Below are 12,642 nucleotides of genomic sequence, written 5' to 3'. Positions count from 1 at the left end.
AGCCTTAGTGCTGAAGGACCTCAGCAATGGGTAAAGTGTCCAAGGAGTAACACATGTATCACCTACCTGTAGGATATGGATTGCAGCTGTCAGGAGGTAAGCATGACCCCATCGTCTACCTTGGTGGTTGTCATCCAGGACCCAGGATGGTTTTGTATAGCGGTGGATGTGGTACTGCTTGAAAGTTTTTGAGCCTTACCACATGCATGCATCTGTTCAAATATGTGTGGAAAATCTGGAGGCAGAACTGGAGTGGAATGTAGAGAAACATGACTAGATTTGTTGATAATGCCCTGCTGAAATGCTGTAGCACCTAAGTGCTAAAGAATAGTGCAATAGTCCTCCGACACATCAGAGAGTAACTTGTGCATCCTTTAATGTCCATACCATGGTCCAAAAATATGCTCAGTACAACTGTAGTATTTATTGCTTTGCTGCTTGGAGAGAAGCACAATTACAGCAATCATACAGTTGTATGAAATAAATCCACTTTGGGGAAGCTCGTCATGCATGTTACCTGAATGTTGGTGGACGTCATCAGTAGATTAAGTTTCGATCTTAAGCAGAAGTCACATTTTTAATGATCAGTTTTTAAAACAATTTTACTGCTGCTTGTGTCCTGCACCAACAGTATCTCATTGCAAACTTCTATGTTTGGTAAAATAACATTATGTTCTTGAATTGTCAATATGTTAACGTTAATAAAGGAGCTTAAATGTCTCCACTTTGAGTTTTTTCTTTTGTTTTGAATGACTACATTGGTTTTGTGTCCAGCAGCAGTAAACAGAATATGTATACTTGTAGACACACATTCATGTGTGCATAATTAAATAAGACACAGTTGGTTCCAGAACCAAAATCATCAAATATGACCAAGAATTCTTTATTTCAACAGTAAACCTTGCCTGTGTCCATAAATGCATTTGGCATGAGGAGGTATGCTATCTTATATTGCCATGTCTGAGAGCATGCATGGATGCTGCACTTTGCCGTATCCACAAGACTATGGAACTGTCCCGTGACTGGATGACAACCACTCAGCCAGACAACCAGTCCATAACGACATCTCTAAAATAACCATCTATCTGCCACAGCCAGGTGAAATGTGGGTCTTCCCTTGGTCTTCTCCACCTACTGGGGTACTTGACACTCGGGCACCTGTGTGCTGGACCATGCACGGAGAGATACACCTCATCTTATTCTCTCTCAGAAAACGTTTGTTTGATACAAAGTCATTCCAGTGGTATCCAAGGATCCTTCAGAGACCTAGTACATCCAGTCATCATCTTAGGTCACTGGTTAGCATCCAAGTCTCACAAGCATTCAGCAAGACAGGCAGCACCAGGACCCGAAATACTTGGACCTTTGTTTGCTTGCAAAGATATCAACATCATCACCAAACACAGTCACCTCATGACTCCATAAGCTCTTCCCTGGCGCCTCTCAATCGCAAAGGCCGAGGATCCAGATATGTGTCTGTCACTACCGTGGTAAGTGAATGTCTCTACAAGTTTGAGACTTTCACCACATACAGATGCATTTCTAACAGCTGAGTCAAGGAAGTCGTTAAAAGTCTGAATCTTAACCCGTTTATGCCCAGATTTTTTTTTTTTTTTTTTTTGTAAGTGGAAAAAGTTGCATTAGTACCTTTGAGATTTTTTATTGAGTAGAAAATGACAGTGATACACTTCGGCAACAGTTGTTGCCAGTGGGGCAAAACAGGTTAAGCCCCCATCACACATAGCAAGAATGTGCAGAAACCAGGCCAACAAGGTAAATATGGTCATAATCCGGACACAGTTGGGAGGGAAAGAGGTGTGGTCAGCTGTGTCAGAACAGATTGACTCGTGCACACCTGTAAGATGCAGCCCAAACATATTTCAGACAACAGTCAGATGACACAGACTGCTGTCGCCACCAACATTGGAGCTGTCACTCACCCACACAGTCAAATCTTTGCTCATCCTCACATTCCCAGCGCTAAACTGACCTCTCATCAGAGGAGGGTGCGCTGGCAGGAGTGTGTCTCACATGATGGAGTGCGCGCGTGTACGTGCGTAGAACAAGTGATCCAAACAGCGTGAGAGTGTGTGGCCAGATGAAATGTTCACTCAGCTGCACACGTGTGTTCATAATGGCTGAACGAGCCGCGGTGCGTGTGTGCCTACGTGTGTAAAATAGGTGATCAAAGCAGCATGTGAGTGTGTGGCCGAAATGTTCACTCAGCTGCATGTGTGTGTTTATAATGGCTGCACCAGCCGCTCCATGTGCACACGTGGGACGCACGTGCAAGCACAGGAGCTGTCCATCTGGAGAGCGCACAAAAAGGCTGCTTGTGTACAGTCCGGTGAAAAATGCCTTTAGGTGTTTGATCAGTTTGTACTTGCATTGCTGGATTTTATTCGTCATAACTGCTGCTGACCTGTGCTGGCAGTACGCCAACTTCCCAGATGTGCCCAACATTCTTCAGATGCAGACAGCGAACTTTCTCTTCTTTGTTTTTTTAAACTCTTTTTTTTTTTTGTGGCCATTTCACTTGATACGCATCTTAACACAACTGCAGTTGGATTATCGGTGTGGAACGGCGCTTCACGTGGGATTTTTTTATGCCAGTGATGGATTATGCATTTGTGAGCCGATGGATGTAGCCACCACACAGCGAAGCCGGGTGAAAGGGACTTCACCAGCTGTCTGCGCTGTGGAACACGAGGTACCGGAGGTGAGTTCCATGTTTATTTATGTTCTGATGGGCTGAGGAAACATTTCCACATCATACCTGCTACAGACGTAGGAGGTGAACATGTAATAATACGAGCATTACAGCGGTGACATCCCGTTCAGTTACGTTGTGGGGCGCTGCACTGAGCCTCTTACGCACGCAGAGTGCCACATACATGCTACTGGATATCAACATTTCCTTTGTACTCCCTGGCCGGGGTCCAGTGGAGGTGGACATGGCACAACATGTTGGCAGGCTTTGCTGTGACCGATTGATCTCAGAGCTCAATCAACCATGATCAGATCGTTTCAGATGGTGTTTTGGCGCTCTCAGAATCTGTACATTGCGATCAGATGATGCAAAAAACTGCATATAGACCGCCGTCAGATGTGCGCTGCATCTCGATGGCGCCAAGAGTGTTTTGAACATGTGCAACACACTCGGGACAGCTGAGTGAATGGGACCAAATATGTAGATGCTCACAGACTGCCATCTGTTGGTCTTCAGACCGCACGTCAGTATTTCCTGATTGTGGCCGGATGTGTCATTCTTGTGTCATTTGGCCTCAATTGGCGTATGTGTGATGGGGGTATAAGTTTTGATCAAGGACAATCTCAAACCCAGACATTCTGATTCATCACTCAGCTTATCAAGTGCTGCAATCAGAGTATCCATTGATTCTGAAAGATCACATCAGCATCTGTGAAGTCAAGGTCAGTAAAACTTTCATCACCAACAAAGCACCCAAGTCACTGGTTTCCACATCCCTACCCAATGCCCAGTCCATGCAGGCATTCAACAGTGTGGGAGCCAGAACACATCCCAGACACACGGATGTTTTTACTGCACTGTAAAAAATAAAAAGGTGAGTCAAATTAAAAGTGTAACACATCTAGCTGCAATAGGTTTTTAAGTTGTCTCAACTTCAGGCGTGACAGTTGTTCCGACTTGTTGTCTGAAGTAAACCTTGGAGTTCACACAGAAGACTATTTTAAACTGACTTAACTTTGAGTTACAACTAGCAACTCAGATATGATTCAGATAAAAATGATATTTTGAATGAACAAATAACCTAACACAGACTACCCTTTGATACTGTATGTAAGTTCATTCAAAAGATAATTTTTATCTGAACCAAATCTGAGTTGCTAGTTGTAATGCAAAGTTGAATCAACCTAAAAATCTTTTGCAACTGCTTGTGTTACATTTTAAATTGACTCAACTTTTTATTTGTTACAGTGTGGTAAAAAAAAAAAAAAAAAAAAAATCAGAGTCTCTGCCTCCATTCTGCACAGCACTCACAGTATCTGGATAGAGACTGGCTATAATGTCCAGTAGTTTCTTGAGGCTCCCACGAATTCTCAGAATGTTCCAGAGAGTAGTCCGATCAACTGAATGACGTGCTTTGCAAAAATCAACATAGGCTGCAACAAAGCACTGCCGATACTTAACATTTATGTTCTATGAGTACCCATCCATCCATCCATCCATTTTCTTCCGCTTTATCCGGAGTCGGGTCGCAGGGGCAGTAGCTTAAGCAAAGCCGCCCAGACCTCCCGATCCACACACACCTCCCCCAGCTCCTCAGGGGGAACCCCAAGGCGTTCCCAAGCCAGCCGAGAGATATAGTCCGTCCAGCATGTCCTGGGTCTTCCCTGGGGCCTCCTCCCAATGGGACGTGCCCGGAACACCTCTCCAGCGAGGCATCCAGGGGGCATCCGGAAAAGATGCCCGAGCCACCTCAACTGACTCCTTTCAACATGGAGGAGCAGCGGCTCGACTCCGAGCTCCTCCCGAATGACCGAGCTCCTCACCCTATCTCTAAGGGAGCACCCAAGCCACCCTGCGGAGGAAACTCATCTCAGCCGCTTGTACTCACAGGGTGAAAATGCAATCAACAGTTTACTTCTTGGGTGTGAAGCCAGACTGTTCCGGTTGCTGAGTAGCAAGTAGCTGAAACTGATTCCTATTAAGAATGATCCTTGCAAGCACCTTCACAGAGAATGATCACACAGACAGCAGTGTAATACTCATGTAGTTGTCACAACCATGTGGTCACCCTTCCCTTTCCAGAGTGGGAAAATAAGACCTTTCTTCCAATCTGTAGGGATGATACCAGCCTACCAGAGTAAAAGAAACAGTGTTTGCAGTGCCAAGAGAACAGCATTTTTACCCGCATGGAGCCCTGCTCCAGTGCTACAAATCCCTGGAGCTTTCCCTGCCTTCAGTTGTTTCACAGCCATCACGATCTCACCATATATATCATCTTATATTGTTAAACTGTAAAGGAAAAGAAAATCTTTGTTTGTTCCATATACCAATATAATGACACAAATTAGTTTCTCTCTGTTCAATTCCACAGATATCTCGTCTTCCTGCAGGTCAAGAGGGACCTCTATCATGGACGCTTGCTGTGCAAGACATCAGACGCTGCTCTGTTGGCTGCTTATATACTGCAAGGTAGAGTTATAAGAAGTATTAGTCTCAGTACTTGTAGCCATGTTATACATCTGAGATTGTAATAAGGAGGAGTTGTGAAATGGGGAAAAGCCCGACTGTGAAATCGTGACTGGTTCGAAAAATTAAATTGAGTCCCTGAGTCTCCCATGTAATCATGACCTTTAAGAAAATAGTAGTAGTGTGGCAGATAACTGCAGCTATCAAAAGGATCATTCAAACTGTCATACAAGCGTCAAAATTGTTACATGGGATGCTTATTCGTAAAAGAATGTACCCCAAGAAAAATCCAACACGTCCACCATTTTCAAAGATTACTGCCATTTTTGGTCAGAAATGTCATAAATTTTCAAATAACTTGAAAATATGGAGCAGATTTTAATGTGGAGATTGCAAATTTCCACGTTTCAACATGCCTATACAAACATTTTTGAGCATAATTTGTACATTTTATTTAAAAATACAAATTAATTTTAAATGGTGTACATGGGGTTGTGGGGTTTGGTATGAGAGGTTGTACTTTAATTTCTGAAATCAGCCACGTCTTCTGGATGGAGTGCTGGCGCTAGTCCCAACGACATGCCCAACTCTCACTTATGGCACGATGTTTGTTTTTTGTTTGATTTTTGCACAACAATCGGCACCGATGCATAAACCTTTGGAAGATTATTATTTATAAAGCAGTCCAAAACGGAATATGTTCACAGTTCCACCATTCCACCTAAACACATCCACTAAAACATGGCTGTTAATCTTTCCATTATTTTTGTCTCATCTTGACTGTTTTCCAGCTGAGATTGGTGACTATGATCCAGGAAAACACCCAGAGGGTTACAGCTCTAAGTTCCAGTTCTTTCCCAAACACTCAGAGAAGCTGGAGCGAAGAATAGCGGATATTCACAAGACTGAGCTGATGTGAGTTCAAACCTGTGTCCAAGTCTTCTATAGCAGTGTCAGTGCTTTGCACAAGAAAAAAACAATTCTGTACTTCTCTTACATGTTCAAGCAATTCATCTTTTTATGTTTTCCACGTTTTCCACCTGGGCAGAGGTTCCTTCAGGCAAGAAACCTCTGCCCAGACGCTTTTGTCTTTTTCATTTCAGCAGATTTCAAATCTACCTATCAATCAAATCTCACTTTGTAGAAATGACCAATCACAGCAGAGCCAGTACCAACCTTGGTTTCCTACCCCAAAGTGCCAAACCTTTTGCGCAAGAGAGCAGAAATCCACTTTGCATGAGCAGAAATCAGCTTTGAGAGGGCAGGGGTGCGCTCGTCGCAAATTCCTCCTCACTCACAGCAGTTTTTTCTTCGCTTGGGGAGCAATTTCCTCTGAGTGCATGCATGCACAGAAATAAAATAAATAAATAAATAAAATAAAAATAAAAAAAAAAGCTACATTTTTCTTCGTAAGGAAGACTATCAAATGGCTTCGCCAAAATCCGGTCCACAGCATTCAAATTGTCTGCCATTATGTGCAGCTTGCTACCTAGCTAGCTCGCTAGCTGGGACTGGCGCAAGGCTCATGTGAAGTTTGTCCGCCTGTGAGTGCTTTGTGACGGTGGAGGAGCTCAGCAGCACCCGCTGCTCGGAAACTGCGATAGAAGTCAGAAAGAGTGATAGAAGTCAGTCTCCAAACACAAGCAGCTACAAAAAAAAAACACCAGAAATAGAAGCTCGATTTGTCACTAGTAGTTTTTAACAAAGAAAATGCCGCTAAGAGGATTAGGAAAGTCTCCGGTTCAACTCAGAACAGAATGAAAATTAAAAAATGCTCCCACGGACGTTTACACCAAAAGATCGCTGATTCGCTCATTGCGCTGTCAATCAAAAAGGGATTCAGCCTCAGACAGATCATCCAATCATCATGCAGAAGCTGAGCGTGCGGGCCAGCTGAGGCCAGCCCACTGCCCCATAGACCCCCAGAGACGCTGAGCATCCGATGGGCGGGACAAAGCCCAGCATTTATCCAATGACTCATCTCGTTTCGCTGCACTCTTTGCTTCGCTAATGAACTCTGTGGATGCTCAGCATCCACACTGTTTAAAGCACTGTGAAGCTGCGGGAATGAGTGAGAGGAAAGCTGCGTCGTTACCAGTGATAAGAAGCTGATTCTGAACAAAAGTTGAGCGCATTGTAGCGCATATTTAGTCAATGACATGTACACACAACAGTATATATTTGATCACTTATTTTTTGACATTTTAGAGAAGCTGAGCTTCCCTTGCAGTCTTAGAGCAATCGCCTCTGACATTAACCATATAGGAATGATGTCCATTTTCAGAGACAATAAGCAGTTGGACAAATTGTATATACAGTACAAGGATTATTGTTGACGCAAATCACTTGTACACCTAATTTTCTTTAGACAAGCCAGGGGATGGATACCGGAACATTTTCAAGTTCTGGAAAATGTCTTATGCCGCGTACACACCGGGCGCAATCAGACGCTACAAATTCGCGTGGGTCGCCAGGTGACGGACGCGCCTCCTTCGCCCGGTGTGTCGCTCTGTTTGGGTGGACTTTCGCTGCGAAAATTCGCCCGGGTGCGTCATCAAATAGGAGGAGTGTAGTGACACGGACCCACAACAGGGGGCGCAAATGAACGGCCAATAGATGAGCCAAAAGGTAACAATTTAATGTTGTGAAATGTGCACAACGAATATACAGACAATCTCAGAATATGGTACAGTCAAATTACAAAGGTGACGTGTGGGCAGGCTCGAGGATAGAAGACGTCTGTCCTGAGAAGGGCCGGAACCACACGATTTCTGCCACCACCGAACCTGGTGAATACTGGAGCCGCCAAGTCCCGAATTCCCAGGTGATCACCGTCTCCGACTGTCGGATCTGGTACTGCTGGCGAGAACAAAGACAGTCAAGTGTGGGTGTGTGTACACCCAGTAACAACAACGGTGGGAATGCCACCTCCACCTCTCACTCAATATGTGATGAGTACCGCAGTGATTCCTCAGGGGAAAAGAGTGCCGTCCTGCACTCACTCAGCTTCCACAGATAGAGGAACTGGTACTCCTGCAAACACTCACAATATACAGATATATTGCAACACAAACGGCTGAGGATATTACCTTCAATGAAGTACGATATCTCGGCGATGAGGTGGAGATGACGTCTGGGTTTTATGGAGTGAGGTGATGAAGAATGAGTGACAGCTGTCAGGAAGTAATGAGTAACAGCTGTCACTCCCGGCTGTGTCCGTGGCGGCAGCGCCCTCTAGTGCCTGAAGCCCACACTTCAGGCAGGGCGCCCTCTGGTGGTGGGCCAGCAGTACCTCCTCTTCTGGCGGCCCACACAACAAGTAGCTCCCAAACGTTTTTCCTCAGAGACCCACAGTTATTGTAATTTGGCCTCAAAACAGACAAAACCTCATGGCCACTGTGATCTTTGGCATCCCGTTGAGGGGGGCTTGACACCAGATTGGGAACCAGGGCTGCATGGTAAATCTGTCTGGAGCGGGCAGTGCTCAAAAACTGAGTGACTGTGCAAGGAGGAAACTAGTGAGGGACACTGATCCATGCATTTGTCTTTTCTAGACTGAATTACTGCAATGTCCTATTCTCTGGTTTACCACAGTCCAGCATTAGGGGTCTGCAGTTGTTCAAAATACTGCTGCCAGAATTTTGGCAAGAAGCAGAAAGTTCAACCACATTACACCGATTTTGGCCTCCCTTCATTGGCTTTCTGTCTCTATAAGGTCTGATTTTAAGGTTCTGCTATTCATTTAGAAAATTGTTCATGGACTAGCGCCTCCCTACCTGGCTGACCTAATTACACCCTATGTACCAGCCCGGGCACTGCATTCACAGGAAGCAGGACCATTTAGTGTCTCAAAGATTAAAAAAGTCGGCAGGCCACAGGGCTTTCTCATCGTGCGCCTGCCTTGTGGAACGATCTCCCTGCAGAGATAAAGCAGTCAGATTCCGTAGAGACATTCAAGTCCAGACTAAAGATGCATCTATTGTCCCTCTTGTACAACCCCAATTCCAATGAAGTTGGGATGTTGTGTGAAATGTAAATAAAAACAGAATACAATGATTTGCAAATCCTCTTCAACCTACATTCAATTGAATACACCACAAAGAACATTTAATGTTCAAACTGATAAACTTTATTGTTTTTGTGCAAATATTTGCTCATTTTGAAATGGATGCCTGCAACACGTTTCAAAAAAGCTGGGACAGTGGTATGTTTACCACTGTGTTACATCACCTTTCCTTCTAACATCACTCAGTAAGCGTTTGGGAACTGAGGACACTAATTGTGTCATGATTGGGTATAAAAGGAGCATCCCCAAAAGGCTCAGCCGTTCACAAGCAAAGATGGAGCGAGGATCATCACTTTGTGAACTACTGCGTGAAAAAATAGTCCAACCGTTTAAGAACAATGTTTCTCAATGTTCAATGTTCGTGGAATCCCTAAATTCAGGAATTTAGGGATTCCATCATCTACAGTCCATAATATAATCAGAAGATTCAGAGAATCTGGAGAACTTTCTACACGTAAGCGGCGAGGCCGAAAACCAACATTGAATGCCTGTGATCTTCTATCCCTCAGGCGGCACTGCATTAAAAACAGATATCATTGTGTAAAGGATCTTACCGCGTGGGCTCAGGAACACTTCAGAAAACCATTGTCAGTTAACACAATTCGTCACTACATCTACAAGTGCAAGTTAAAACTCTACCATACAAAGCGAAAGCCATACATCAACAACATCCAGAAACACCGCCGCCTTCTCTGGGCCCAAGCTCATTTGAAATGGACGTACGCAAAGTGCAAAAGTGTGCTGTGGTCCGATGAGTCCACATTTCAAATTGTTTTGGGAAATCATGGTAGTCGTGTCCTCCAGACAAAAGAGGAAAAAGACCATCCAGATTGTTACCGGCGCAAAGTTCAAAAGCCAGCATCTGTGATGGCATGGGGGTGTGTTGGTGCCCATGGCATGGGCAGCTTACACATCTGTGTTGACACCATCAACGCTAAAAGGTACATGCAGGTTTTGGAGTAACACATACTGCCATCCAAGCAACGACTTTTTCAGTGACGTCCCTGCTTATTTCAGCAAGACAATGCCAAGCCACATTCTGCACATGTTACAACAGCGTGGCTTCATAGTAAAAGAGTGCAGGTACTAGACTGGCCTGCCTGTAGTTGAGGCAGTGACAAGATCTTTAACGGATGCTGGCCCTGCACCCCTCACAGACTGACCTCAGGACACCTTAATTTCAAGATGGACTGCTTTTTAATTTCAATTAAGGATTCTGTTTTTGTTGTTCTTGTTTTTTCTGTTTTCTGTTTCTTCTGTTTAAGAAATTCTTGTAGAATTTGTAAAAACCTTGTAACTGTTAGAATGGCCAAAGATGTTGGTCACCCCTCTGTGTCTGGTCTGCTTGAGGTTTCTTCCTTATTATCACCAGAGGGAGTTGTTCCTTACCACTATCACCTGTGTGCTTGCTCAGAGGGGTTGGTAAGGTAGACCTCACTCATGTAAAGCACCTTCAGGCAGCGTTGTTGTGATTTTGTGCAATATGAATAAAAATAAATTGAAATTGAATTGAATTGAGGGAAGCCAAAAAATAAAAAAAAGTTAAAAATGACACCCACGACAGCTCTGAGGGAGTTCCAAGTTTCTGTAGTTGCATCACCTGTCACAGCTTCATTCTGGAGTTATGCAGAGGGGGATTTTAATTCATGAAAACAAGTTAAATCTAGGCTCAAGTCTTCTGTGTACCTCCTGACAAACATCATCTTTTTAAGAAAATCCTTCTCTCCACCATGAAGATGCATTACTGGTGATCCACATTTTTTTAATCTTTATATAAATGACATATTTAATGTGTCACAATTATTAAAATTATTATTATTTGCAGATGATACCAATATATTCCAGTGATAATTATAGCAAACTTATTAATGTGGTAAATAGTGAATTAATTAAGCTGAAAACTTGGTTGAATATTAATAAATTATCCCTAAATATAAATAAGACTAAAGTCATGTTTTTTGGAAATCATAATGTCAATTCTAATTTACCAATACATATAGACGGTGTCGAGATAGATAAAGTGTCAGAAGTCAAATTTTTAGGGATAACCATCGATAGTAAATTAAGCTGGAAGTCTCATATCAGCCACATACATAAAAAAGTTTCCAAGAATGTCTCTATTATGTACAAAGCAAAATATTTTCTGGATCATAATGCATCATATTTATTGTATTGTTCTTTAATCTCTCCTTACTTAACATATTGTATAGAAATCTGGTGTAACAATTACAAAAGTTTGCTTCATCCCCTCTGTATAATCCAAAAGCGGGCAATAAGAATCATCTATAAGGTAGGATATCTTGATCACACAAATAGTCTATTTTTGTAATCCAAATTGTTGTAAATGCCAGATCTGGTTAATTTTTACACCGCACAATTATTATATAAAGCCAGTAAAAACTCATTACCCAGTAATATTCTGAGTCTCCACCCAGAGAGAAGGAAGCTATAACTTGAGGGGATGTGGTAACTTTAAAGTCAAGGCAGTGAGAACTACCAGGAAACGTTTGTGTGTGTCCGTGTGTGGCATTAAGCTGTGGAATAGTTTGGCACCTCAGCTCAAGCGATGTCCTAACATCCATCAATTCAAAAAAAGATACAAAGAAATGGTTCTGTTGAAATACATGAATGAGGAGAGAGGTGCGTGATCGTCATGTCTTTTTAATTTATTTCTAGTTAATTTACCTTTGCTTTTTTGCCTTGTCAGCAATAGAAGGGGTCTCGCTAGGACACACAAACGTTCATAAAATACCTGGAATTATCCTGTACATCAGTTTAATTATATATATCATAGCCATAATTGTAAACTATATTATAAAAAAAAAAAAGATAAAATGTTACTGTATGTTTGTTAATATAATAGATGTTAACATATTTGCATAATACCTGTTATTGCCGGTGTCGTAACCATGGTCAAAAGTATTGTTTTTATACATCATGATCCTGTAGTTGAAATGCTAGTCAAATAGAAGTATGGTGATGATGGTAATAACTTAGAGAGAGGGGGAAACATATATGTGTATGTGTGTGTATGCGTGTGTGTATGTATGTGTATGTGTCTGTGTGTGTGTATGTACGTATGTATATATGTGTATGTGTGTATGTATATATGTGTATGTATAATATGTATGTATATGTGGGTGTGTATGTATGTATATATACATATATGTATATTTATGTTTACATTTATATAAATATGTACATATGTAAGTTTATTGATACATAAAAAGACTTTTCCTTTTCTTTCCTCCTTGTTTCCCCCTCTTGCATCACTTACATCATTATCACCAGATCAGGGTCGGCAAGTGGGGGTCTGTTGCTCCAAGGTCTCCCCCTTCTGCCAGCAGACTCCAAAACCTTGTCTTTTAATGCAGAGCCTAGGACATTCAGAAAGGGTGGA

The 12,642-nt window shown here is 42.7% G+C and overlaps 1 protein-coding gene across 3 annotated transcripts in view; it reads left to right on the top strand.

The window, feature by feature from the left end:
• Window positions 1-12,642, top strand: part of LOC117525236 (FERM domain-containing protein 5-like) — a 333,800-nt gene that overhangs the window by 290,153 nt on the left and 31,005 nt on the right. For all 3 annotated transcript variants that reach the window (XM_034187087.1, XM_034187078.1, XM_034187070.1), the window contains 2 exons: window positions 5,082-5,179; window positions 5,968-6,091. In XM_034187087.1, the coding sequence (XP_034042978.1) occupies window positions 5,082-5,179; window positions 5,968-6,091 (222 nt within the window). The remainder of the gene's footprint in view (window positions 1-5,081; window positions 5,180-5,967; window positions 6,092-12,642) is intronic.

This window comes from Thalassophryne amazonica, chromosome 2 (genome assembly GCF_902500255.1).
Source record: "Thalassophryne amazonica chromosome 2, fThaAma1.1, whole genome shotgun sequence".
NCBI lineage: Eukaryota > Metazoa > Chordata > Actinopteri > Batrachoidiformes > Batrachoididae > Thalassophryne > Thalassophryne amazonica.
This window is presented reverse-complemented; position numbering and strand designations above follow the sequence as displayed.